Source organism: Canis lupus, chromosome 2, assembly GCF_003254725.2.
Source record: "Canis lupus dingo isolate Sandy chromosome 2, ASM325472v2, whole genome shotgun sequence".
Classification (NCBI taxonomy): domain Eukaryota; kingdom Metazoa; phylum Chordata; class Mammalia; order Carnivora; family Canidae; genus Canis; species Canis lupus.
Window position 1 is genome coordinate 71,688,793 of NC_064244.1, and position 27,792 is coordinate 71,716,584.

Genomic DNA, 27,792 nt, shown 5'->3' on the forward strand with positions numbered 1-27,792 from the left:
GGATACATCTTGAGGGTGGTACCAAGGCTGTGCCAAGCACAATACTGCGATCCGTGCCAACTCTTCCATGAGGAGCAATTGGAAAATAGGGCTCTGGAGTCAGGAGACTTGGATTCAAGTCCCACCCTGCCAATTAGTGGTTGTATGACCACGTCACTTGACCTAAGCATTGGTTTCTTCATCTGTAAATTGAGGATAATGATCCCACATCTTGAGGCGTATTTTTAGAAATTAGAGGTCGTGTATGTAAAGTGACTTGGTACCTAGTAGGTCCTCGGTAAATGTTAGTTTCCTTTCTTTTACTTCCCCTGCTGGGGCATGGGGGTGGTAGGGCAAGGGTTTGGAGACTCTTGGCTCAGCAAAAGAGGTTTCTCATGTACGTTTTCTCTTTCAAAAGAACGTAAAACAAAATAGCAAGCAACTTCAGTGAGAACAGCACCTGAGACTTGCCCATAGTCACACAGCCGAGCTGGGGAGCAAGCAGCAGTTCCCCTTCCCGGGGGGCCAAAGGAAGCCCCTGATCCCAGACGGAATGGAGGGAGGGGCCATAGGCAGGATCTTGCTGGGGCTGGCCTTCAGAAAGAGGACGTGATCGCTCTAGTCTGAGGGTCAGGGTTCTACGTCCAGATCTGTCGGAGACAAGCTGGTGACCCTGGAATGTAGTTTACCGTGTGTAGGTCCCGGTTTCCTCTTCTATACATCGGGAATCTCACTCCTCACTCCGCCTGCCTTACAGAACCGGACAGTGTTAGAAGAATGATATTTAATCTAAAATAGGGGATCCCTGGGTGGCTCAGTAGTTTAGCGCCTGCCTTTGGCCCAGGGCGTGATCCTGGAGTCCCGGGATCGAGTCCCACGTCGGGATCCTTGCATGGAGCCTGCTTCTCCCTCTGCCTGTGTCTCTGCCTCTCTCTCTGTGTGTATCTCTTGTGAATAAATAAGTAAAATCTTTAAAAATAATAAAAAATTAAAAATAAAGATGGGTAAAAATAATAATAATAATAATAATAATCATCTAAAAGAAAATATTGTAGTGATACATCAAGCAGACTCAATTTCTGAAATTCTGCCCCAGGTACACATATTGAAAATCAGAAGAAAAAGTGAATTCAAAAGTAACACTGAGCCGCATCCCTCTAGACTCTGTAAAGTGGGAAAGAAAAACATGTAAGCATATCATTTCAATAGAACATTGGAAAACGTTTTCGCCGACTATGAATAATCAAATCAAAAATTTTAAAATATTTATTGAACATCTTCTCTGGGACAGAAAAGGAAACTGGCTCAGAGCGGTGAGTGACTTGCCTGGGGGCACACAGGACCTGCTAAGGCTGAGAAAAAGCTGGCAGGAAAGACTTCCACCAGCTGCTCAGGAAACCCCCACCAGAAGGGGTTGCCGAGGAGCCCAGGACGCTGGGTCAGGAAAACCAGCTCCCTACTTCCAGCTGCCCTCTATCCTCCAGCCCTTTAAAGGCCCTGCGTCTGCACAAATGTAACGGAAAGAGCATGCGCCGCAGATTCTAGAGCCCAGGTTCAGCACCCGGGCCCCGACTCGTCTGCTGTGTAACCTGAGGGAGTCACGCCCCCTCTCTGAACAGGTCTGCCCTCCCCTCAGTAGGAACTTAGACGCAGGTCAGGCTGTGGGCCAATCAGGAGCGCGTTAAATAGCCTCGACCTCGGTAGACAGTTTGTCACCTTTCCGCCACACTGAAAGCGGGAGGAGCGCCGTGTGGAGCTGAACGAGCAGCACGGTCTCTCTGGGCTTCTGGAAAGAACAGGTGACCAGGACCAGGCCAGGCGATTTCTAAATTCCTTCCAGCGCCAGAAAGAACCCTGGAACTTCTTCGTGGTCCAACTCCGCTCCGAACTCCCCAGGTCACCTCCCTCCCTCCTGCCCCTGGAGGGCGCCGTCCCTTTAAGTCTAGGTCGGCCGCAGCCCGGGCCAATCACGCAGAACCGAAGTTCTTTAAGGACCAAAGGAGGGAATTCAGCCGGAGCAGGAGGGCGGGGCAGGGGCGTGCCATCCAGCCAATCGGAATCTCCCTGGCGACTAGTGACTCACGTGTAAAGCTCCGCTGACCAATGGCAGGGCCGCCGGGAGGCGGGGCGCTCCCGCTGTGTGACAGCTGTCTGGACCAATGGGCATGTCGCCCGCGGCCTATAAGAGTCCGCTGGGCCCCTGGCTACGGGCTCTAGGGTCGGTTGGTCGTCGCCGTCGGAGGTGTGCCCCGAGTTTGCCTCGCCGTCGCTGCCACCCGGTCCCTGCAGCCGCGCCCCTCGCCTTGGCCCAGGCGCTCTCCCCGCCCGTCTCCCCTTGGTCACCCCCCACCCCCCGGTTTCTGCCGTCGGGGCCCCGGGGCTGGGCTAATGATGCCGTCGGAGAGTGGAGCTGAGAGCCGGGACCAGGCAGCCGCGCAGGTGGGGACGGCTGCGGCCTCGGCGGTGGCCACGGCCGCCCCGGCAGGCGGCGGCCCCGACCCGGAGGCCTCCTCGGCCTCCCTCGGACGGCACCTGAGTGGGCTGGGCTGGCCACAGGTGAAGCGACTGGACGCGCTCCTGAGCGAACCCATTCCCATTCACGGGCGCGGCAACTTCCCCACTCTGAGCGTGCAGCCCCGGCAGATTGTGCAGGTGAGAGGGCCCTGGGCGCGGGGTATCCTATCTCCGACCTGAGGCTGTCGTGCCGGGAGGCACCCAGAGTCTGTCCTGTTCTCTGGACTGCTAGGGAAAATGAGGCTTAGAGAGGGACAGGGATTGTAACGATCTCCCCGAGCATGGATAGCAGACCATGCGCCCTCCCCACTTAGCTTTCCCTTCCCCCGCCTCTGGAGAGCCCGATTCCTCTGGAACCATTCACCCTGGCCCTAGCTAGGAAATGGGAGGAGAGTGGGGAGGGACTTGGCTGTGCTGGGGGTGGGGGTGGGGGTAGCGGCGGCGGCGAGAGAACAGCCCTGGCTGCTAAGAAATAAGATACCAGGGAGCCCTGGATGGGTAGGTGTGCATGCTTGGGTTAAAATAGTTGTTGGGTGTTTTTTTTTTTTCATCTCCAAATCTTCATAGTTGGGCTTCACCCACCCACACACACACACCCATTCCCTCTCTCAAGGTCCTAGGGGCAGACTTTGTCCTGTTCTCCCACAGCCCTTGGCTCAAGAGCTCCGTAGCTAAGTGGAAAAGCCAAGAAATTCCTTTTTTTTTTTTTTTTTTTTTTTTTTAGATTTTATTTATTCATAAGAGACAGAAAGAGGCAGAGGGAGAAGCAGGTTCAATGCAGGGAGCCCGATGCGGGACTCGATTCAGGGCCTTCCGGATCATGCGCTGAGCCAAAGGCAGATGCTCAACCACTGAGCCACCCAGGCTTCCCAAAAGCCAAGAAATTCCAATAAGGACTCCCTCTCAGCTCGAGTTGTGGCAGGAGGGGATTAACTAAGCACCAAGCCAGATCTGGTGCCTGCATGCTGGAGGTGTCCAGTTTAGGTGGTTCTCTCCTTCCCCAAAATTGGAAATGAAGGCTGGCCCTAGTGCCTCCTGAAGAGCAGGAAAAGAGAATTCTGATAGCCCTCTCCCCTTTTTTGGACTCCTTTTCCCATTTACCTAACTTTTAGCACCCCTAAAATTGCTCTTTCATCTGTATAACCTAGGTGCTGTCATACTCTGAAATGCCATAATATGGTAATTATTGTATCCATTTTCTGGCTGGGGAAGCTGAGGTTCCAAAAGGGGCAGAGAGCTGCCTAAGATTACCTAAAGAGGTGAAAATCAAACCTAAAGAATCGTGGGTCTTCCTGGGAGCCACCTGCTGGCAGGTTCAGTGTTTCCTACTCCATCCTCAGTTCCTTCTAAGGCTCAACTTCTAAGTCTTAGGAAAGTCTTCTGATAGAAACCAGAAAATCCAGCCATAATTCCTGTGTATTCCTGCCAGTAGATGGACTTTCTTTCTCGGGAGTTGTCCACAGAAGCAAGTGAAGCAGGCCATTCCCCTGCCTCCTACCATCTCAGCCTCCATTGAGGAGGAAGGGTGCCTGCTAGGGGATTACCTCGCCCTCCCTCCCAGGGAATGGGAGGGGGTGGGGGCAGATTCCCCAGGGCTGACTCACCTGCAGCCCCAGTGGTGCTCACTGAGGCATTCCTCAGTAGCTGCCCTGCTGTCATGGGGTAATTAGGAAACCAGTTGAAGCTTTTCTCCCCAGGACACTCAGGTCAGCCTTGGGGCCCCAGCTGCTGTATCTCCAGGACTGCTGTCCCAGACACAGGGGAAGGAGGAGTCCAGTGTGGAAACTCCCCTCTGCAGGGACAAAGGGTGCTCTGGAGGGGAAGTCCCTGCCAAACTGCCTTTACTGGTGTCCACTCTGTGTCAAGCCCTATTCTGGACACCAGAGCTACAGATGTGCCTGGGACCCCACCTCTCTGCCCTCAAGGTCCTCCCTTGAGAACAGTATTCTCCCGGACTACGGTCAAAGATGTCCCAGAGCAGGGAGCTGCTGGCTGTGGTGGAGAGAGGCAGGGGAGGCTTCAGAGCTGGCCTGGGAGGTTGGACATCTGGCTTCAGGGCCTGGACTATTCTCCGTTCCCTTTGCTGGGCCCAGTGTCCCCATCTGGTCAACACTGATGAGTTGAACTACTCTGGCACACCCTTTCAGGTTCCAAGATCCAAACAGAACAGGTACCTTCACCTGGCCTATACACTTGCACCCACAGGGAAGAAAGTCCATCTGCGGGTGGGAATCTACAGCTGGCAGCTTCACAAACTGTGTTGTGTGTGTGTGTGTGTGTGTGTGTGTGTGTGTGTGTGTGGTGGGGCAGAGGTGGTCCTGGGTGTGCATGGGGCATGGACAATGGTGCTTGGTGTATATGGGGATGAGGGTCATCATGCTGGCTGTGTGGAGGTGGGGGTGCTGGTGATAAAGGGAGGGATGTTAGCTATGTGTAGTGGGGGAGGCTGGTTGTCCATGGTTCAAGAATTAGAACCTTTCTCCCTCTGTCTCCCCACAAGACCTAGCCTACAGCAGCAATCTGAGCAGCTAGAGATGCTATTCTTGCATATACCTGAGCTAGAGGGATTCATTCTCCTGTAGGAGTCATCGTGTCGGACCCCCCCCCCCCCCCCCCCCCCCCCCGCGTACAGCTCTGGGATGCCTGGTTCTAATTGAGCTCAGCCACACTTCTTGGCTGTGTGACCTTGGATAAGTCCTTTGCCCTCTATGGGCCCAGGGAATTGAATTAGACATTCAGATCTCTCTAGCTGCAGCCAGAGGGCCTGCATCAGGCAGCTCCAGATTTGAGTTTTGTAAGCCTGCTGGTGGACAGCACCTATAGCCCCCTGCAGGTCTTGGCAATGACCCAGGAACAGAGTTTCTGGGGAGGCCCTTGGCACAGGGGAAAGGAGGGTGCAGCCATGGCCCTCTCCACGGCTAGAAAGTCTGATTCAGGAGGCTCCAAGCTGCCCTGCAGTCTTTGGGAGTGGTGGCGGTATCTGGGGTCCGCCTGCCAAGCTGGCTGTAGTCACACCTGGGAGGGAGACACCAGCTGCAGGCTGGCTGACACAGCCGGCCCCATGGCCTGACGTAGGCGATTTAACGAGGATACTGCTACCTACTCACCAGGCCAGATGCCATGCCCTGGGGTGAGCATCAGCCTGGGAGCAGGAGCTGGCATTGAGTAAGGCTCAGTCAGCTCTACTGGGACCCGGGGAGGGGGCTGGTCTGCTCTCTTTGGCCTGCATGGGCGCAGCTGCCAGCTGCCCGAGTGTGGGTTACAAGTCCCACAGGCCGGACTGTGGCAACTGGCCCCTGACCTCCAGCTTCTCCAGCCTGTCTGGCCAAGGCATCTCCCTTTCCTAACTGCCTTGCCTCTGGGCTGCAGTGACTGGAGGGTCACCTCTTTGAAATTTTGAAAGTGAGGGAGGATTAGAACCCTAGTTTCTGGTCTCTACTCCTAAACCCTGGGATGGCAATGTGATGGAAGGAGAGTCCGCCCCACCTGGATTTGAAGGCACCTCTACATGATCTTGGGCAGATGACTATGCTCCTGTGAGCCTTGGTTTCCCCATCTATAACTCGGAGATCATAAAGAGCTGTCCCCAATAGGGGCGCCAGGCTGGCTCAGTTAGTGGAGCATGTAACTCTTGATCTCAGGGTTGTGAGTTCGAGCCCCATGTGGGGTGTAGGCATTACTTAAAAAGAAAATCTTTAAAACGAGGTATTAAAAAAAAAAAAAAAAAAAAAAAAAAAAAAAAGCTCTATCCCCCATAGATTGTGGTGAGAAGGTCCAGGTATTCAATAGGTGGCAACTGGTATTCCTTTCCCACCCCCCATCCCCACAGCTCCTCCTCAGCATGTTCCTGATGGCCAGTTGCTGACCCCCGTAGCCATCACAATACCTTCCCTTAGTCGGGATCCTCCTCCCGGAAGCCTTCCTGGAGGGAGCCGCCCGCCTCAGATTGCCCCACTGCGGCTTGCCTCCTCAGCACTTAAGTGCATTCTTCGCAGTAATTCCTGAGAAGCGAGGAGGGCAGCCCAGCCCAGTGGTGCACGCTGACTTGGCAGCAAGGCGGGGTTGCAGAATCACTCAGGGCAGGAATGCTGCTTGGTCACTTTCAGGACTGTGTGTGAAGCACCCTGGGTTAGTGAGAAAACTGAATGTCCAGGCCCAGCTCCTTCTACCCACATGGTCCTAAGCCCAGAGAGATGCCTCTGGCCAAAGAAACAGACTCCAGATGCCTGGTAGGTTTGCCGGTCACGTTCCTGTGTCAGCAGACAAGGTCTGCTGCATCTCTTCCCACTTGGGCTGGGCGCTGAGCGCCTCCTGAGATGATCGTCCCAAGAGCAGAAAAGGTCTGGGTTTTCACCCCCAGCCTCGCCACTTCCGAATATGCTCCCCACTCGAACCTTAGAGGTCTCACCACTGCAAACCTCAGGTTCCTCGGCTCTAAAACAAGTGCTGTGTTTGCTTCACAGAGTCCTTGGAAAGATGAGTTAAGATGAATATATCATAGTCAAAAGAGCACGAAAGGGTTGGAGAATCCAACTGACCTGAGCTCCAAGCTCAGCCTGGCTACTCTCTGACCTTGGACGTGTTTCTTAACCTCTCTGTGCCTCTGGTCCCCCATCTGTAAATTGAGATAATAATTCCCAAATACAGGATTTTTATGAGGGTTAATGTAGTAAGGCATGTGAATCTCAATTACATTCCCAACACATTTGAGCAGTTAGCATCATGCCTGGCACAAAATGAAGTATTTTACTTGTAGCTTTAGAGAGGTAGAGTAGCCTAGTGGTTAAGACCTGAACTGAGTTTAATTCACCAGCTATGTGACCTTGGGCAAGTTACTTGGCCCCTCTGTGCTTCTATTTCTCCATCTGTAAAATGGGAATAATAGTACCTACCCTTTGAGGGAGGTACTAATTGTGAGAATTATACGAGTTTATATCCTAACGTATAAAGTACTTAGACAGGACCCGGCATTTAGTAAATTCTACATATGTGTTTGCTATCATTAGTGCTGTTCTTTCGGAGTCTTTGCTCCAAATGAGCCATTCTCCATGTTAGGAAATCAAAGCTGTAGAGGGTCAAAAGACTTTCTAAAGGCATGACAGCTGATAAGCGGTCAACGCGGTTAATGTTGGCGTGCTTATTACGGGGGGCCCAGGATCCTGACCCCTCTCTCTCCTGCTGTCTCTCCGGCAGGTGGTCCGCAGCAGCCTGGAGGAGCAGGGACTACGCGTGCATGGGGTGCGGTTACACGGCTCAGCTGCCAGCCATGTGCTGCACCCAGAGAGTGGCCTGGGCTACAAGGACCTGGACCTGGTGTTCCGTGTGGACCTGCATGGGGAGGCGTCTTTCCAGCTGGTCAAGGAGGTAGTGCTGGCCTGCCTGCTGGACTTCCTGCCAGCCGGTGTGAACCGAGCCAAGATCACTCCACTGACACTCAAGGAGGCATACGTGCAGAAGCTGGTGAAAGTGTGTACCGACACGGACCGCTGGAGCCTCATCTCGCTGTCCAACAAGAGTGGCAAGAACGTGGAGCTCAAGTTCGTGGACTCGGTCAGGCGCCAGTTTGAGTTCAGTGTAGACTCCTTCCAGATCATCCTGGACTCCCTGCTGCTGTTCGGCCAGTGCTCATCCACCCCCATGTCTGAGGCCTTCCACCCAACGGTGACAGGCGAGAGCTTGTATGGGGACTTTGCCGAGGCCCTGGACCACCTGCGGCACCGTGTCATCGCCACGCGCAGCCCCGAGGAGATTCGTGGCGGTGGCCTCCTCAAGTACTGCCACCTCCTGGTGCGGGGCTTCAGGCCAAGGCCCAGCACTGACGTACGTGCCCTGCAACGTTACATGTGCTCCCGCTTCTTCATCGACTTCCCGGACCTGGTAGAGCAGCAGCGCACACTGGAGCGCTACCTGGAGGCCCACTTCAGCGGGGCCGACTCAGCCCGCCGCTACGCCTGCCTGGTGACGCTACACCGCGTGGTCAATGAGAGCACCGTGTGCCTCATGAGCCATGAGCGTCGCCAGACGCTGGACCTCATCGCCACCCTGGCGCTCCAGGCGCTGGCTGAGCAGGGCCCGGCCACAGCGGCCGCCCTGGCCTGGCACCCCTCGGGTCCCGACGGGGTTGTGCCCACCACCGTGAGTTACTATGTGACTCCTGTGCAGCCCCTGCTGGCTCGGGCCCACTCCTACCCCACCTGGCTGCCTTGTAACTGACTCAGACCCTGGCCAGAAAGTACTGGGCCCACGCTGATGGAGCAGGGCCTCCAGGAGTGTGCAGAGGATGCCACCAGAAACAGGCAGCCTGTGCCGAGTGGCCCAGCACTGCTGCAAGGTTGGGCCTTTGACTGAACACACTGGACCCCACTCATCCCCAAGTGAGGCCCCCTGGGCTTAAGGCCAAGCTGAGGTTCTTGATTGGCCTTTGGGTTATTGCACCCCACTTTGGAGCAGCATAACTGTGGGGTGTGGGGGCTCTTTGTCTTGGGGGTCAATTGCCTTCAGGAGACAAAACCTGTTTGGGGTGATAGCCTCAATGCTCATCATCTTAGGTCAATTTCTGTGGCCTAGAAAGGGTCTTTTTGGGTAAAGCCAGCCCATAGTGATCCCAGCAGCCTCTGAAGACCTACAGCCCACACAATAGCTAAAATATGGTATGTTATACAAACTACTCACTTTGGATTGAGCCAGGCCCCTAAGAGGGCCTGGCGATCCAACCTGATTAATCACTGGGAGGAGGGAAACTGAGGCAGGAGGCAGCTACCTGGGTTTGCAGAGGGATAAGTTTAGCCCAGTTTGCAAACACCCCTACCCCAAGCTGTCAAGGTTTGTGGTGAGCAAGAGCCAAGCTGCCAGGGGTGGGACACAGCCCATGCCCCTTCTGGGCTGTTGCCCTCTTCGTCTGTGTTGTGAGGATCCCTCTGCCTAGAAGCTTGTTCTTCAAAGGGTGCTGGGCCCAGAATGGCCACAGTCAAGTGCTCCCACCCTACTGGCCTGGTTACAGGGTCTGCACTTGGAGGAAGGGAACCATGCCCCACCATCCCTCTGGATTTGTCACCATTTTGCACTCTTAACACCTGCCAATAAAGATTGTCTACACTAAACCTAGCACCTGATTTCTCCTGGGAGAAGGACTTTCCCTGGCAGTGGGGGCTCTGGCTGCCTCTCCCAGTCTGTGTCTGGCTTGTGTTGTGGGCAGGGACATTTAGGTGGGTTGTTGTCTGAATCCTGGGGTGTGGCTGAGGGTTTGCATTTGCTTCCCTCAACCCCAGCCCCGGCTGGAGGACTATGCCAGGAGCTCTCATCTAGAACATGTGACTTATACCTGCTAATTGCCTCAGCAAGTCTCTTGTTAAAGAGTAAATTTGTCAGTATTTCCTCCCTGGAGTCCTGATGACCCTGGATTTGGCCTCACACTCCAGGGCTAGGGCTGCTTGACTCCAGCTCTGCCCACCCAACCCTACTCCTTCTCAGGAGGCTGGTAGACAAGCTGAGTGAGTTTGAATTGGAGACCCCTTCAGACTGGGGGTCTTCTAACATCTTCCAGAATGAGAGCTCAGGTTTGGCCTCCCTACCTGAGAAAGGGGTTCCATCAGTTCTCTGGCTCCCTCTCTAACTGCCAAGCACTGATAGGCACACTCTGGCCTGCCCTAAACAGGTCTCCTAGAGGGACAGGGTCTCTCCTTTTCAAACCCAGCCAGGGCCCTGTCAGGCTCTCGGGGAGCTATTCCCTCAGGGCATCACCCAGTCACTGGCCTGGACGCTGCCCACTGTTTACCCAGCCCCTTTGATCCAGGGATTGCAAAGCCCTTAACATATTCAGCCTCATTAGTGGTTTCTGAAGTGGTGGCTTTGATGGTTTCAGCCAGGGTAAAAAAAAAAAAAAAAAAAAAAAAAAAAAAAAAAACAAGGCCACAGAGGAGGCCCCAGGTGACTTGGGTGAGTCCAGCCACCTCACCTGCTCAATGAGTCCCTGCAGTGCTCGAAAGGGCTAGGACATTGCGTGGAAAGAGTTTCTTGGCTTGGTAACTGAAAGCAGCCTGCCATCCCACCCTATTTGTGCCCACCCAGCTCTGGGCCTGGGAGAGAATAAGTTTCTCCCAGCTCCCAATGGGGGCATGAGGGGGGTGTTCACCGGGTAAGAACACAGGTTTGGCTTGTTGGGGTGGGCAGTAGGGTTCACCTGGATATGGTTGTTTTAGTAAGAAAGCTAGACACCCACAGTATGTGTTTAGACACTGCATTCAGACCACCATGTGCCAGTGACCCAGGTAGGAGCAGAATACATCAGCAAACAAAAGATCAAGATTGGGGATCCCTGGGTGGCGCAGCGGTTTGGCGCCTGCCTTTGGCCCAGGGCGCGATCCTGGAGACCCAGGATCGAATCCCACGTCAGGCTCCCGGTGCATGGAGCCTGCTTCTCCCTCTGCCTGTGTCTCTGCCTCTCTCTCTGTGTGACTATCATAAATAAATAAAAAAAATTAAAAAATAAAATAAACAAAAGATCAAGATTCCCTACTCCCATGAAGATTACAGAAAATAAACTAAATTATATAGTCTGAGAAGGTCAATGATGCTTACAAGTATGTAGTAGGGCAAGGGTTTGGAAGTGCTGGAGTACTGATTTTTAAAGGTCAGGTTGGACCTCATCGAAAGGGTGACATTTAATCAAACAAAGACTTAAAGGCAGACTGGATGGCAAGTCATGCGGTGTCTGGAGAAAGAGCTTCTGGGCAGAGAGAATCTGTTAATGTGCACATGCTCCTGGCAGGCGTGTCTGGGGGAGGACACATGTGCCTGAGGGTGTCTGGCCGGCCTTGCTCAGGCATGTGTGCACACCGCTGCTGGTCTGCAACATGCATGGGTGTGAAATGTGGGAGAGCCTGAGCAGGAGTTCCTGGTAACAGCTGCTGTTTCTGGAGCCTCTCCTCTAGGCCAGGCACTGCTAAAGTCTTCACGGTCACTACCTCTCATTTCATCCTTGAGAGAAGAGTGATTGTTATTTCCACCTTTACAGACAAGGAAGCTGGTGTCAGAGGTCAAAATGTGGCTGGCTCCAGAGCTGTTGCTGTGAACCCCTGAACTCTCCTGCTCCTACACTGATTTCATGTGGATAAGCGAGACAGTGTGTCTTCTGTACATACGTGTGATGGAGCATGTTTGGTGTGTGACAGTTTGTACTGCTGTGCACTTACCATTTTATGTAGGACTAGGGCAGTGTAGCAGTGTGCTGAGATGTACAATTTCTTGATGTACATGACACCAGCCATAGCTTGCAGTGACCATGTCAGAGGCCCATGATGGCAGCAGGTGTGCCTGTGGGTGTGTTTGGGGGTGGTGCCATGTTTCTGGGTGTGAAAAAAACAATGACTCAGTGGCTGGCATTATTTGCTCATGGACAGTTCCTGCAGCCATCTAAGATGCCAGGACAGGTGGAAATCAAGAACTGGGAACCAGAGCCAGAGAGGGGAAGGCTGCAGGAGGAAAGCCCACACCCCAATCCCCTGCAGTGCTTGCCCAGCAACAGTCCACCCATCACCCCTCATGGACCGTGGTGGGTGGCAGCGCTTCAAAGGGGAAAGAGGCACTGCTATGAACTTTGGGGAACAGAAGACATGCCCTCAAGCAGTGATACGATGTGTGACCCCTCCAGTCCCACACTCTCCTCTCTTCTCCATGTTTTGAGCCCCGGGAGGCTGCCCTCTGTGGACTGTGTATCAATGGCTCTCTTGTTCTCAACCTTCCTGTTGAGTTCAGGCAATGAGAGGCCCCAGCAGGAGACTGAAAGGAGGAGAATGGGGTGTTTTGTCTGCCTGCTATCTCTCCCCACCCCACCCCCCTGCACCAGGCTGCCATAGTTGGCTGCATCTCTGTCAAAGACCACTGCTCCTGTCAGGGGTGCCCTCCACACAGCTACCCCCTCTGGTCCTGTGCCCTCCCTCCCCCTCCGCCTTCTCCTTCTCCCTGTAAAGGCTCCCCACTCTTGCTAGCCCCAGAGAGCTGCACCCATCCCTTGTTCTCTTTTTAAGCCCACCTGTTTGGAAATAATTTTTTTTAAATCTCTTCCCAGTTTGAGGGTGGCTCATCTGCTGCTGGGGCCCTGACTCACAAACAGGTCCCTATCATCACCAACACAGTCACACACAACCCCCCCCCCCCCCCCGCCAATCCTCATGCTGTCACATTATCACAGATATGCACCACCTTCTCCATGTGACACGGTCTCATGTATGCACCCCCCACCCCCTAGCTTCCTCATCCCACCCTTAACTGGGGCAGACTTCCTAGCCTGGAGCCAGATCAAGGGGAAAGCACTCTGCAAACCAGTCCACAGGGCCAGACTGCTGACCCAAGCTAAACCGAAGCTGCTCAAGGAACTGCCAACTTAAAGAGTCGTGAGAGACACCCACAAAGGAAGGGCAGTAGGGACACTTGGCAAAGTCAACCTCAAAACCACATGCCTTTGTCTCACGTCACTGAAATTTATTCTTCCTGAATGTATAAATCAGGGGACTGATTCAATATACATTCATTTTGCGGAATACAAGTTCTGGGTTGTATGTGAGTAAATGTGCCCCCCGCCCCTTCCCTATATTTTCAGGATATTTGAATAAATATGCTCCTTTTTTTTTTTCATTCAAAACTTTGTTTTGAATGTTTAGGTTGCCACCACCTCTCCCTGAGAATGAGGTGCCCCTCCCCTTGGAGCCAGCAGCGATCATCTTTCTGAGGGGCCCAAAGGCACACCCCTAGGCAGAGAGGGCAAGGACAGTGGAGGAGGGAAACAGATTTCTCAGACCAATATTTCCCCTCAAACAGGCCTCCCAGCATTGTCAGGGTGAGAAGCAATGACATCGACCACAATGGAGACCCCAGCTGCGCTGTGACTTAAGAATGACAACTCTATTTTAAAAGAAAGCCTTTTCATTTTCACACTGGAAATGTTCGCTGCTTTCTTAAATAATCTGATTGCAACTCAGAGGACCTGTTGTAACATTTCCAATCACACAGTGTCAGCCAAAGTCAAATGTGGCTTAGATTACAGGCACCTTCCCCAGAACCGAGCACCTGGCCGCCGTTGAGTGCAAGGCCCCTGTGATGAGAGGATGGTGCCAAGATCATACGGGATCAATTTGTTTAAGGTTGTGGGACGTCTTCCTGGAGGAGGTGCCCAGGAGCAGGAGCAGAATCCAGGAGTCCAGATCCATAGAGTGGAGGCTCTGAGGAGCTGGGAGGAGCTAGAAAGAATCATTTCAAGAGCTTTAATTACCTTCTTCCCGCAGCCACCCAACCCCACCCAAACTCTTCGACATTTGCGTCAAGAGGGACCATTGTGGATAGAAGGTACAGAGCAATATTATGGAACAGGGCTCCACTGGCTCCTGCTCTGGAAGGGATGGGGGCTCCTGGGGTAAGCAGAGGTTCCCTTGGGCCTTGTCCTTGGCTGGGATCCCCACTGGTCTGAGCAGCTGGAATGGAATGTTCCTGGGAAGAAAAGCCTGCCCCTCCACCACCTCTCCCCTTATGGAGTTCCCCAGAGCCCACAGTGGGGGGAGAAGGGGGATTGTTCCAGGGATTCCTGATATGGCGATGCTCTGGGGAAGCAAAGGCCCACACTGCCTGGGGGCTCTGTCCTGGCAGCCTCTACTGGGCTAGGTAGATTGGATCTATCAAACATTTATGAATCTCCACCATGTGCCATTCAATAGTCAGGAGTTATCTCCTCTCCAGCTCCCCAATAAAACATACACATACACATGAAACTGGGAAGTCATTTGCCCTAGGTCTTTCAGCTGAGAAATTACAGGCAAACACTGAACCCCAGATCTGTCTTATTCCAAACTAGGGGCGCTTCCTGCCCCCACCATGGAGCCTGTCATCCTCCTCCTCTGCCATCCCAGGCTGTTTGCTCTCCTGGGCACCCAACATTCTAACTAGGTGTACAGAGAGAGGAGGTAACCCTCCAAGGCAAGCCCAGGCCCTGAGCATCGTTGGCTGGCCCTTGCCTGAAGCAAAGTGTGCTGACTCAGCCTGACTCACCCCCTCCCCGAGCCCAGACAACCAGGGTGGGGAGCCAACTTCTAGGGGTGTGCCCAGACCTTGGTGGTGGTGATGGGGTGGGGGGGATGTACTTTCTGCCACCCTCCCAGCATCTCATCACATCCTTCCCAGATCTGAGGTTCAGGGGTCACGGTACTCAGACTTAAAGAGTAAGAGCCCAGAAACCCCCTCAAATGGAGCCCTTGTTAGCCTGATAAATGAAAAGCCACGTAGACTAATGTTTAAAGGACCTCTTATTTACAGGCTCTATATCCTTGAGCAAGTCATCTGCCCTCCCTGATCCTTAGTTTCCTCATCCATGAACATGAGGATAATAACCCCTACTTTGCAGAGTAGCTGGGAGGATTATAAGAGATAAAGGGTGTGAAGTGCTCAGCACAGTGCCTAGCGTGGAGGTGATTAATATATTTCAGAACCAAGGAACTTGGCCAGGGTTTGGACTAATGGAAGTTCCAGGACTAGTAGAGGAAGAAATAGGCTGGGGATCTCCCAGCTTTCCCAAATGCCTCCTCCCCCGGGCTGTAAAGCAGGGAGCCTCTCATTAATCTGAGAAGCCTGGCTATTGGGTTTTCTCTAGGGACCCAGCAGGTGGGAATAGGGGGGCAGGGAAGCCTCCTAGAGACTGCCTACTACAGGCTTGGAAGCACCTTGGTCATGATGACCTGTTGTTTAAGCCTAGTTTCTAGGAAGCCTCCCTGGTCCCCAGGTGGCTGAAGAATGGGATGTTCTGATCAATGATCGGTGTAACAAATCTGTGAGGAGCGAAAAAGACTACAGCCTTTCACTCAGACGGTGACTGCCAACCAGGGCGACCTTTTTCCAGGAAAGTCTTTCCTCGTGAACCTGTTTCTTGAGGTCCGAGCCCCGGCCCAACCACATGCCCAACCTTACGCCCCTTCTCCGAATGACCGCCATACCCGCTCGTTCTGACAGACCTTAAAACCCAAGACCTGCGTGAAGGAAGGCTCTGCGTGACGGGAGGGGGCTGGTCGGGGGAGGGGACCCTGGGGAACCTAGCTTGCTCCAGGCCACGCCCCCACTCCCCGGGAAGCAGCCCCACACTGCCCTCTGGTGGCGCCGCCCAGAGACGCCTTCGCTTGGTTAGGGCCCTCCAAAAGAGGAAAAGGCTTATCCAAGGGGAGGGGCAAGTTTAAATTAGAACCCTGAACTTTCTCCCAGCCCTAAGCACTGGCCTGAAGAAGGGCTCCTGTTCTTATCTCCCTTTGCTGAAATCCCAGATTCACTGCTGGCCATCGATATTCTCAAGATTCCCAGGGCTGTGGCCATCAACAAGGTGTTGAGGAAGGGCACCCAGGTGGCTCAGTTGAGCGTCTGCCTTCAGCTCAGGCTCAGGTCATGATCCCAGGGCCCTGAAATCGAGCTCCACAGCGAGATCCCTGCTCAGTGGGGAGCCTGCTTCTCCCGCTCCCTCTGCCCCTCCTCTCTGCTCATGCTCTCTGTCTCTCTCTCTCTCTCTCTCTCTCAAAATTTTTTTAAAGTGTTCAAGAAGCTGGGAAGGGGGTGGGGGATGCTGTGTCAGTCACCAGACCAGAGGCTATAGTTATTTGTGAAGGCTTCCAACAACACAAATTGCCCAGTCCCAGAGGGACCCCTGGGATAGTTACCACCAGGGATGGTTGCCTCGAGGAGAGCTGGGAGACACCAACCCTTAAAAGCAGAGACCCTCCGAATCAGTGTTCCTTCTTGAGCCCCTGGACTGATTACACTGAGGAAAAAATGGAGCCTCCCAGACGGGGTTGGGTGGGCCAGACAGGGGTGGGGAAGTGGCTTTTATTAGCTGGCTGGGGAATAGTGGGCAGAGCACTGAATCATGAGTTCAAGTCACTGAACACTGTATGCCTGGGCCAAGGCCCTTGGTGAGAGGCAGTGGGACATCTGGCAGGGGGGAGGGGGACAGAGCTGCCTGTGACACTAGGACCAATCACCATCTCCCACAGACATGCATCACTTTCTCAGCAAGAGCCATCTCTAATTCCTCCCTCCCCACCTCCTCCAAATCGGGACAAAGCTGATGACCAATAAATCCCAGAGAAAGGCAACATCGTCATGGCACAGAGCACTTTACACCATTAGCTAAAAGCTTCTCTGGACCAAATGCCTCTCTCCTGTACAACACAGAAAATGAACAGTGCTGGCTGCAGCCCAGTGCTGCAGCTTGAGCTCCTCACTGTCACCTCCAAGAAGTCCTTGTCCTCTCTGGGCCTCTAGACCCCAAATGAACTAAGTAGCTTCAGAAGGTTCTACTTTTCCACGGAGGCCAGAGGATCCCAGGGACCCTCACTGCTCTCCTGGCTCCCACACTAAGACTCCCTGAGACTGCCTCCTGGACTTCCCTTCCCTATAAGAATGGGTTTGGAAAGGCCTGGTTGTCAGAAAGCAGCCCTAAAGTTTGGTACCTGAGGAGAGAGAGAGGAAGTGCTGATGAGACTTCAGGTTAGGGCCCCTGGGGCTCTGCCTTTCAGAACAATGCACCTGACCCTCAAGACTCTAGGATTAAACCAGATTCCTGTGACTCTGAAGTTCTCATTCTACCCTCTCTTCCCTATTCCCAAGCCCTGACATGAGGAAGGACAGCTGTGTACAGAGAGGGACTGAGGAAACCGGCCCAAAGAGGAGGCAGAGTTGTTCTAGGTCACACAGCAGACGGGCTGCACACCAGCTCTCTGGAGCCCCTGCCCCTGGGCAGGGAGGAGACACTATGGGAAGGACACACACAGGCCTAGGACCTAGTTCTGTCCAGTCGTGACATGTGACCTTGCCACTCCATAAAATGAGTACTTTAAAAAGTAGCTCCTAGCTCCACCAGCAACAGCACTGCCTGTTTCTAGGTGTGATTTTAAAAAAATAAAGCATTCCTCCATCACTTGAGGTGGGGGAGAAGAAAGACCTCTGCCCTGTGTTAACCTCACTACAGCCCTTCCCAGAGGTGAGGATAAGCACTTCACAGACGGAAAAGGGAGGTTGAAGTCCAATCAGCCGATGAGCAGCAAAGCAGCAGCCTGGCCATTTAAGGCTGGGAGGATGGGGAGGGGGTCGAGTAGGGGCCGGTGGTTCCTGAAGGGCATGTGGACAGGAAGAGAAGTCAATCTCATTTCAGGTCTGGCCCTTTAAGGCCCCCCTTTCTAGAAGCAGATGACATACCTGCCCCCTTGGGGCCTGTTAAAGGATGGAACCTGGCTCCATTCCTGGCAGAGCCATCTTAGAGACAGGTTAGGAGCGGGCCCCTAGGAGAGCAGGTGCAGCGTCAGGCAGTTACCAAACACCCTACCCTGGTTATCTACGTCAGGAGGTACGCTCGGCAAAACTGCTTGAGAGCGTGAGAAAAGATCTGCCTCCTAGAAGTGGAAGGGCCTAAGTATGATGGAAACAAATCCTCAACTTCTCTGGGATTCCATCCCCTCAAATGGGAAACAGGGGCTTAGGGAGAGAACTCGGGGGTACGTCGCTGGCCCAACCCCTACCCCATCCCGGGACCTCATTATTCTGTCCTCCCCAAGGTGTGGAGCTGGGCAGTTCCAGAAAGCAGCAGTCTCAAGGGCAAGACTCTCCTGACAGCCACAAGGGACCCAGGAAAGGCAACGCGGGCGGGGGGCTGGGGGCGGGGGGGGGGGGGAGGCCTGCGTCAGTGCCGCAGGCTCCAACTGGGAAAAAGTTTGCCGGCAAGCCCCTCCCGGAACCTGAGCATCTTCAGTTTATCCAGCTCTACAATGGGGACGTTCTGCAACCACCTCACTCCCCGGGAGGGCTGGGAGAGGCAGAAACAAAGTGGCCGGCTCCATCGGGGACCCGGAGGCCTCCAGAGGCCCCAGGGAAGGGGGACTCGCCGCCCCGCCCGCCCCCTCAGACGCGCCCGCCGCTGAGACCGCACCTCAGCCTCCTTCACTGGGCCCCCGGCCCCCGACTGTCTCTTCCCGGGGTCTGTCAGCTCGTCCTCGCCGGCGACGCCGTCCATCCGTCGGTCGGCACCTCCGCGACGGCCTGTCGGGGGGCCTGGGGTCCCGGCGCCGAGGTCAGCGCTGGGGGGAGGCGGGGCCGCGGGGCGGGCTGCGGCGGAAGGGCGAGTCGGGTTCCGGGCCGTGGCCCCGCCGCAGGCGCCCGGCGCCCCAGGGCACGCAGCCACCCAGGCCCAGGGCCGAGGCGAGCAGCGCGGGCGGGCGGCCGCGGCGGCCGCGGCGCTGGCCCTTCTTGAGGCGCGAGCCGTGCGCCGCCAGGTAGAGCTCGGCCTGCGCCACGCCGCCGCTGAGGCGGCCCAGGCTCTCGGCGCGGTGCGCGAGGCGCAGCTCGGCCGCCAGGAAGACGCGGTGCAGCTGCAGCACCCGGCTCTCCAGCTCCGACACCAGGCGCCGGCGGCCCTCCACCTCCAGCAGTCGCCGCCGCGCTTCGGCCAGCTCCAGCGCGCGGCCCCCCGCCCCCGCCGCCGCCGCCGCGCCCCCTGCCGGCCCGGTGCCCCCGGCGCCCCCGTTAGCGCCCTGGCGCCAGCGCTGCAGCTCCTGCCCGTCCGCCGGGGCCGCGTCGGCCGGCGACGAGACCTGAGCAGGGGTCGGAGTCAAGGTCGGAGTTGGGGGCGGGGGCTGAGGGGACGACAGGAGCTCCCGGGGCGGCGGCGGCGGGGACCCGGGTTCCGCGGTCCCTTCCTGGGCCCCCGGGCCGCAGGCGCTGATGCGGCAGCCCGGCATCCCCCGCCCCCCGGCGGCCTGCAGCGGTCGGTCCGCGGGTCTGGCCAGCTGCCCCCCGCGAGGGGGAAGACCGACGCCGCGCGCGCGAGAGAGATGCCGCGGCAGCCCCCGCGCCGGCCGCGGGCGAGTTTTATAGCGCACGGGGCGGGGCGATGGGCGGAACAGCCAATCAGAGACTGGCATCCCCGAACCCGCCTCCCCGGCCCCGCCTGCTCAGGACCCTGCCCAAACCCCTCGGGCCCTGGTCCTACGTCCGGCTCTGCCCTGCTGGGGCATCCGATCCCCATCCACCTCCCCCAAAATTTGGGGTGAAAGAGGACCGCATCTTCTCTGCTCTGGTCCCTGAGGCATAAGCTCTGGTAACTGGTGCTTAGAAATCATGGACTCCAGTCCGCTCGCGGCGAAGGGTGGGGCCGAGGGCGGGGATTCTTGAGGCCACACCGTGTGCGGGTGAGAGTCTGGACTAGAACTCAGGAGACTTGACTCCTTGCGCAGTGCTCCTTCCCGTACCGCACCGCCTAATGCGTTCTGCCTGGTCTGGACCACCAGTCTCGCCAGGACCCCTTCTCTAATCTCCCTGGTCAGTGGCGAGGTAAATGTAGAGGAGTGGCTGGCGTCCTGGTGGGGATCTGGCCCTGTTGGTTCCCCGCCAAGGAAGTCCTTGGCTTGCAGAACAACCTACAGCGCACCCGCTGAGCCTGGCATGGCTTTCACAAAGGAGCCCCAGGCCCCATGGTGTGCAAAATTCTTTCTGTGTCCTTGCTCCTGTTTGCTCCTCCCAAAATATAGATATCCCCACACCTAGAAACAGAGGAGGAAACAGACCCAGAAGGTGCAGTGGTACCTTGCCCAAGGTTCTGTTGCAGGTCAGTGGCTGAATCTGGACCACTGAATGAGACCAGGTGGGCCATTCATGCCCTCTGGGAGCTCAGATACCTGGGTCTCTCGTCATTGAGGGACCCTCCTTAAATGTGACTTTAGTCATCTTGGCAAAATGATAAGACTGAGCCCCACTGGGCAGCCCCGGTGGCGCAGCGGTTTAGCGCCGCCTGCAGCCCAGGGCGAGATCCTGGAGACTCTGGATCGAGTCCCACGTTGGGCTCCCTGCATGGAGCCTGCTTCTCCCTCTGCCTGTCTCTGCCTCTCTCTCTCTGTCTCTATGAATAAATAAATGATATCTTTTAAAAAATGTTAAAAAAAAAAAAGAAAAAGAAAAAGACTGAGCCCTGCCCATTTTTCCTTGGAGAAGAAGTGACCCTGCTTTATTGCCTCCAAACACTCAGACACCATGGCCCTGCCTCAGTTTCCATACATTTGAAGGTGCCATGAGAGATGAGAGATATCTGTTGTGGGCGGGGGCAGGGACTGGAGGCCAGAGACCAGTTCTAAAACTGATTGGGAAGAAACCCAGCAAATCCATCTCAGGAGGACTTGCCAAAAATGTGTAGCCAGTGTGCCAACTGCCTCAGCCTGAAGAGGAGGCTGATGGGGAAGCTGCACTCACTTGGTGAGGAGGAGGGCTTCATGGGGAGGAGGACTAGGGAGGATTGCCCCCCACCATGTTCTCTAAGTGCTCTCAGGTACCTTAGACTGATTGATGGGGACTCATGGGTGAGAAAGTTTGGCTCAAAGGGGCTAAACTTTGAGAGGGGAGTGGTCCATGACGGTGTACCAGGCTCATGAGGAAGAGGGAGGAGGAGTTGGAAGGAGTGAGGAGGGTGTTCAGTGACCCGGCTCAGTGGAGGCGGAGGCAAGGGCTCAGTGAGGGCAAGAAAAAGGGTCCAGTGAACATGATGGGCTCAATGGTGGGAGAGGACTAGTGGGTGCACTGGTGCCAGAAGAGGCTCACAGAGTGAGAAGGGAGCATGAGTGAGGGGGATGGGGGCTCAGGGAGTCAGAGGAGCTCCATGGGGTTGATGGAGGCTCAACAAGGAGGAATGTCCTGCTAAAAGGTGTCCTTACTTGGAATTGAAAAATCATGGTCGAGCTTGTTTAGAATGTAGGAGCCCCTTTCTCCTTCCTTGCTTCCTTGCTTCCTTCCTTCTTTCTCCCATTCAATAAATTTGAGGGGCATCTGGGTGGTTCAGTGGATTAAGCGTCTGCCTTTCAGCTCACGTCATGATCCCAGAGTCCTGGGATCATCCCCTTCAGGCTCCTCGCTTAGCAGGAAGTCTGTTTCTCCCTCTACCCACCCCCACCCCACTTTGAGCTCTCTCTCACTCTCTCTCGTAAATAAATAAATCTTTTAAAAAATTTGATCATTATCTCCTTGTTGGGCTCGCTGGTGCAGGTACCGCAATGATCAGCTGGGGCTCTGCCCTTAGGGTCTAGTGGGGGGGACATAGCCAGATGATGGCATTTCAGTGCGATATCTACTGGGATGGAGGGAACACTGAGGCTATGAGGACCTAGAACAGACACGGAGCCCAGCTGGGTGGGAAAGGGTTCAGGAGAGTTCCCTGCAGGAGATGATATTTAAACTGAGACCTGAAGGATGAATCAAATTGAGTGATGCACAGATGGGGGTGGGGAGGACAGGAAGGGAAGACTACTCAGGATGGGAACACTATGTGCACAGGACCAGATGTGAGAGACGTTTGGCATCTACTATCTTCCGTCCCAGCTTCCTTTTTTTGCCCCCCCTCCCGGCTTCCTTAATTGGCCTGCACTCCCATTCCTGGGAGTGGACAGGGGCCACTGCTAACCACCTCTAAGGACACAGCCAGCCTGGCAAACACAACATTTGGAATTACGGAATTTTTTTTTTTTTTTGAGCAAGTGAAAGCAAGAGAGAACACAGAGCGAGGCAGGAAAGCAGGAGCCCGATGATGATGATGATGATGATGATGATGATGATGATGTGATTCGGGGCTTGATCCCAGGACCCTAGGATCATGACCTGAGACAAAGGCAGACGCTCAACTTACTGAGCCACCCAGGCACCTGGAACACATTTATAAATTGTAATGATTATTGGCATTTCTGATCTTTATAAAAGTTATACATTCCTTTTGTAGACGAGATGAGAAACAAAGAACACATTAAAATATTTTGAAGCAATAGGGAGGGAGGGGAAAGGCATCCGAAATTAGAGAGACTGCAGTCTGAATCAAAGCTCAGTCCATTCCTAGCTGTGCAACCCTAACAAAAGCACTTTTTCTCTGTGAACTTCAGTGTCTAGGGAATGGAATTACCAATACCCACAGCACAGACAAGGACACAGATGCAAGGGTTTGTCCAAGGTCCCACGAGCTGGTTGTATCTGTCTGTGGTCTGAGTCAGAGACCAGAAAGAGAAGAGGCAGCCCGGGGAATACAGAGTCCTATCCATTATATGCATGCTTCTCCCAGGACAGAAGCCAGTGGAGAAAGACAGAGCCTGACAGAGGCTATGGCCCAAAGCAGGATCCCCCTCCATCAGCTGAGAATGGGGTGGGGCAGGAGGTCAAGGCCAGAGAAGTCTGCTTCCCTCCCAGCCTAAAAGATTCCAGGCCTTGCCAAGAAATGTAACCCCTCCTTTTCAGTCTCTTCCTGGCAACCTGGCCTGGATGTGATATCAGTTTAATAATTTAGCAGATGCAGACAAAGATAGCAGCTCTGAAAATAACCCAGCTAGGCCCCAGCCTCCATCTCCTCTTTCCTCAAACTCCCCTGCCCTCCCCACAAGGTTTCCGGTTGCCCCATACCTGTCAGTGCCGCTGCCTGCCAGTGAGCACGTGAATCTACACCTCCTCCTCCACCTCCTCCCTCCTCCTCACCTCTTTCTCTCCATCCTCATGTTAAGAGCTTTCATATTAATTAGAGCTTACAGGAATCTTGGGTGTAAGTCCCATCATTCCTAGTCTCTGTTCCCATAATGATAAAATGAGGCCTTTGAATTCCTAGATGTAGCATGAACAAAATGTTTGGAGGGTGGCAATTATTTAGAGAGAGGACTGGACATCTTTCTCAGGAAGTCACAACTTGCAGGGTCAGTTCTGCTTAAGCCAACTGCACCACAACCCACCAAGCCGCTCCATCTGGAGAGCTCACAGATATCCTTGTTTTTTATTTCTCTCATGATGAGAATTTTGCCCCAGTTTGTATTTCTAGAATAAAAGGCTATGACTTGTGTTCACAGTGGATGCAGCAGGTCCACATGCATTTGGTGCTCCATCACGTTTCCTTTTTTTTTTTTTTAAGAGACTTTATTTATTTATTCATGAGAAGACACACAGAGAGAGGCAGAGACACAGGCAGAGGGAAAAGCAGGCTCCCCATGAGGAGCCTGATGTGAGACTTGATTCCAGGACCCCGGGATCACGACCTGAGCCAAAGGCAGATGCTCAACCACTGAGCCACCCAGGAATCCCACCCATCATATTTCTGCAAGTAGAAATGTTACTTCCCTGTGGGAAGAGCAATACCTCTCTCTCCTTGAAATTTTGCTCAAATCACTCCATTTTTATGGGTCTCAATTTCCACATCTCTAAAGTGGCCAGGTGTCAAAGGGTGAGTAGAACAAAGACTCCATGATGTCTATCTAGATCGTAAGCTCCAAGAGGAGTGAGAGTGCATCTGTTTTCATGCATTCATTCAACAGCATCATCAAGCACTCGCTATGGACCAGCCACTGTGCAAGGTACATGGCAGTAAATAAAAGAAGCACAATCCCCGTTCCCCCAAAGTTTATGTTTCAGAATCAAATAATTGAGCCCTCCCAAAAAATAAAAAATAAAAAAAATAATTGAGCCCTAAGAAGTGTGCCATGAAGAAAATACCTGCTAATATTTATTTAGTGGTTACTCTGCCAGGTACAGATCCTGTGAGGCACTATTATTAGCACACTCCATTTTACAGATGAAGAAACTGAAGAACAGACTGAGTAAATGTGACTGAGATCACATGGCCAAGGAATAACCAAGCGAGGATTCAACCCAGACAGTTGCCCTGCAGAATCTATTTTCAACCATGATGCTATCTATAGTGCTTCCCTAGAAATCATGAACAAGGAATCACCTGGTGACATGATAGAGGAGTCAGGGAGGTGACAGTTAAAATGAGACCTGAGAGATGATCAGGAGTCAGTCATGTGGAATCAGGGAGAGAGATTTCCTAGCAGAAAAAAAGTACTATGTGCAAAGGTCCTGAGACAGAAAGATCAGTGTGCTTGGTGCCTGATAAGCCAATAGGAGAATGGGGAGAGGTGAGATCAGAAGAGCAGGTTGGACCTGGAGGTCTGGGCAAGGATTAGGATTTTACTCTAGGTTCAGGGGAAGCCTGTGAAAGGTTTAAGTGGGGATCAACATGATCTGATTGGTTTTTAAAAGATTGTGCTGTTTGCTGTATTGAGAGTGACCTGCAAGGGAGCAAGAGTTGGATGAGGGAGATCAGTTAGGAGATTACTGCAGTAATCCAGCTGAGAGGATGTGGCTAGGCCAGGAGTAATGGCAGGAGGGGGAGGTGCGGGTGGATATGAGCTTTATTTGGAGGTGAACTGAGAGCCCTCATGGATGGATTAGTGGGGGTGGGAGAGGGCGGGGGCAGGGAATGCCCTCCGGGTTTGTGGGTAGGGCACCAGCATGGATTCTGATGCCCTTGATGAGATGGAAAAGATGGGTTTCAAGGAGAAATCAAGGCCAAAGGGTCTTTTTCTTTTTCTCCCCCCTAAATGTTCATTTGCTTTGGTACAAAAATAAGAACAAAAGGGGTCTATGGTAATAGCCCATTATATCTTCCCATTTTTTAGTCCAGTTAAGAAATATATTTTACAGGAGATATGCACACAGTTTCAAAGGTGAAATATTATTTGAAATAAGTGACATTGACATAGCATTCAGAGAATATGGTTTGAGTTACTGTGCACTGGAAAGTGGAAATACAACTTGTAAAATCGTGTTCATTAAGTATCAATCTAATGTAGAAAGGGAAAACTCAAAAAAAATACAGAGAGGAAAAATATATTTCTAGTAAAGGTCTACACACATAGGGGATAGGTATACATTTGGAAAGAAGTTTGGTTTGGACACATTTTGGAAATTATTTTCTGATTTTCTTTTTTTTTTTTTTAAGATTTTTTATTTATTTATTCCTAGAGGCAGAGAGAGAGAGAGAGGCAGAGACACAGGCAGAGGGAGAAGCAGGCACCATACAGAGAGCCTGGTGTGGGACTCCATCCCGGGTCTCCAGGATCACCCTCTGGGCTGCAGGCGACGCTAAACCGCTGAGCCACCGGAGCTGCCCTATTTTCTGATTTTCTTCTCTATTCTCAATACCCTAGTCACAGAATACTTCACTTCTGACACTTTTGGTCACCAAATGTGTGTGTGTGTGTGTGTGTGTGTGTGTGTGTGTGTTTCCCACACCAACCAATCCGGCAACACCAGCTGGGTATCCTACATTTCAATTCAATTCTGGCATTAGCTGGAGTTAATGAAGACTGCACAGGACAGGGCTCATTCCCACAAGACTGCTCTCCACTTCAGACCCTACTTGCAAGTTGTAGGCCCTTAAGTTACCCAAAACTTCTGTCTGACTTGGCAAATCAGAGTTTCCCAGGAGCCATTCCTTGGATTCAGTCATTTGCTAGAATAGCTCACAGAACTAAGGGTAACGTTTATCTTTACCAATTCATTATATAATAAAAGATGTGATAAAAGATACAAATGAAGGGTGCCGGGTGGCTCATTTGGTTAAGTGTCTGCCTTCAGCTCAGGTCATGAATACAAGATCCTGAGATCGAGCCCCATGTCAGGCACCCTGCTCAGTGGGGAGCCTGCTTCTTCCTCTCTTCCCCACTCATGCTCTCTCTTGCTCTCTCGTTTACTATCTCTGTCTCTCTCAATAATAAATAAAATCTTTTTTAAAAAAAGATATAAATGAACAATCAGAAGAAGAGATACATAGGGCGAGATCCAAAGGGCTCCAAGCACAGGAGCTTCTGTCTCCAGGGAATTAGGGTGTACCACCCTCCAAGCATGTATATGTTTTCACCAATCCAAAGGCTCTCCAAAACTAATACTTGGTAAATTTTTATGGAGGCTTCATGACATAGGCATGATCAATTCTTTTTATTTATTTATTTATTTATTTATTTTTTTTTGATCAATTCTTTTTAAAAGATTTTATTTATTTACATGAAGGGGAAAAGCATGTCCAGGGAGAGGGGCAGAAAGAAAGGGAGAGGGACAAGCAGACTCCCCGCTGAGCACAGAGCCTGACGCTCCATTCCAGGACCTGAGATCATGACCTGAGCTGAAGTCAGATGCTTAACTGACTGAGCCATCCAGGCGCCCTGGGCATAATCAATTATTAATTCAATCTCCTATTAATTCAATCTCCAGTTTCTCTCCCCTTTCCAGAGGATGGGGCTGAAAGTTTCAAGCTTCTAATCATGGCTTGATCTTTCTGGTGACCAGCCCCCATTCTGAAGATATCCAGGAGCCCATTAAGAGTCACCTCATTAAAGCAAAAGATGCTCCTATGACACAGGAAACTCCAAGGGATCTACGAGTTCTGTGTCAGGAACTGGGGTCAAAGACTGAATATTGGAGGAAAAGAATGCTCCTTATGCTTTTATCACTTGGGAAATTACAAGGATTTTAGGACCCCTGTACCAGGAACCAGTGGCAGAGACCTATATATTTTTTTTCTATTATTTCATAACACCCAAACTGGATATCCATGGTAGGTAGGCAGGTGTATAGATGCATCTGGAAGTCAGCACTGGAGAGTCAGGGCTGGAGACTTAAATTTGCCATCAACATATAGATGGCACTTAAAGACATGGGGCAGGATGAATGGTCTTGGGAGAAAGTGCTGATAGAGAGGAGAAGCAGAGGCCTGAGTCAGGATAATGGTGAGGAGTGAGCCATGGAGCCTGAGCAGGAGCGGCTGGTGATAAAAAGGGAAAATAAAAAAGTGGCTGAATAAATTGAGAGTGAGGAAGTACTCACAGCAAATGTAGACCACTTTTCTGCTCTTCTGTGAAGTTTTGTTTTGAAAGCAAACAGAGAAGTGGGGTGGTAGCAGGCAAGAAACTGGGGTTGAACAGGAGTTCTGTAAGCTACAAGGAGCACCTTGATACGCTGATGGGATTGATCCAGTGGAGAAGGGAATCTAGCTGCCTGGCATCAACCCCAGGTGGGAGATGCTTAAGAAAGTAAGAGAAGATGGCTTTCTCACAAGCTCATTCCTGCCCAAAGCCTTTATTAGGCGCTTAACTCTGTGCTCTACACGCTAGAACATAGCAGTGATCGAGAGGTGCCAGGTCCCTGCTCTCTGAGCACTCTCAGTGCAGAAGGAAAGAAGGAGGCCACAAGGAATCAATACAAATATTTCAGATTGGGTTACCTGTGTGCTTTGAAGGAAGTAAACAGGGTGATGGACCGGAAGTAACCAAGAAGACGTACTGTAGATCAAGAAGTCAAGGATGATGGATTAGGGAGCTATGGTTTTTGCCTTCCCATCATTCATCTATCCTACTTTTGACAATAACACCTTTATGTTTCGGGGGGCACCACTTCTCCGACAAGCTCAATGCATGTTTTTTGTGGGATTGACCCCAG

General features: G+C 52.9%; 2 protein-coding genes across 2 annotated transcripts; one reads left to right on the top strand and one right to left on the bottom strand.

The window, feature by feature from the left end:
* Positions 1-1,237: 1,237 nt before the first annotated feature.
* Positions 1,238-9,593, top strand: TENT5B (terminal nucleotidyltransferase 5B). Its single transcript, XM_025447650.3, has 2 exons — positions 1,238-2,631; positions 7,687-9,593. Exons 1-2 carry the CDS (start codon positions 2,368-2,370, stop codon positions 8,704-8,706), a joined length of 1,284 nt encoding a protein of 427 aa, XP_025303435.1. The 5' UTR covers positions 1,238-2,367; the 3' UTR covers positions 8,707-9,593.
* A 3,358-nt stretch (positions 9,594-12,951) lies between these two features.
* TRNP1 (TMF1 regulated nuclear protein 1) lies at positions 12,952-19,376 on the bottom strand. The gene is made up of 2 exons (XM_025447709.3): positions 18,440-19,376; positions 12,952-13,727 (listed from the first exon to the last, which is right to left on the bottom strand). Exon 1 carries the CDS (start codon positions 19,245-19,247, stop codon positions 18,582-18,584), a length of 666 nt encoding a protein of 221 aa, XP_025303494.1. The 5' UTR covers positions 19,248-19,376; the 3' UTR covers positions 12,952-13,727; positions 18,440-18,581.
* Between the last annotated feature and the right edge of the window lie 8,416 nt (positions 19,377-27,792).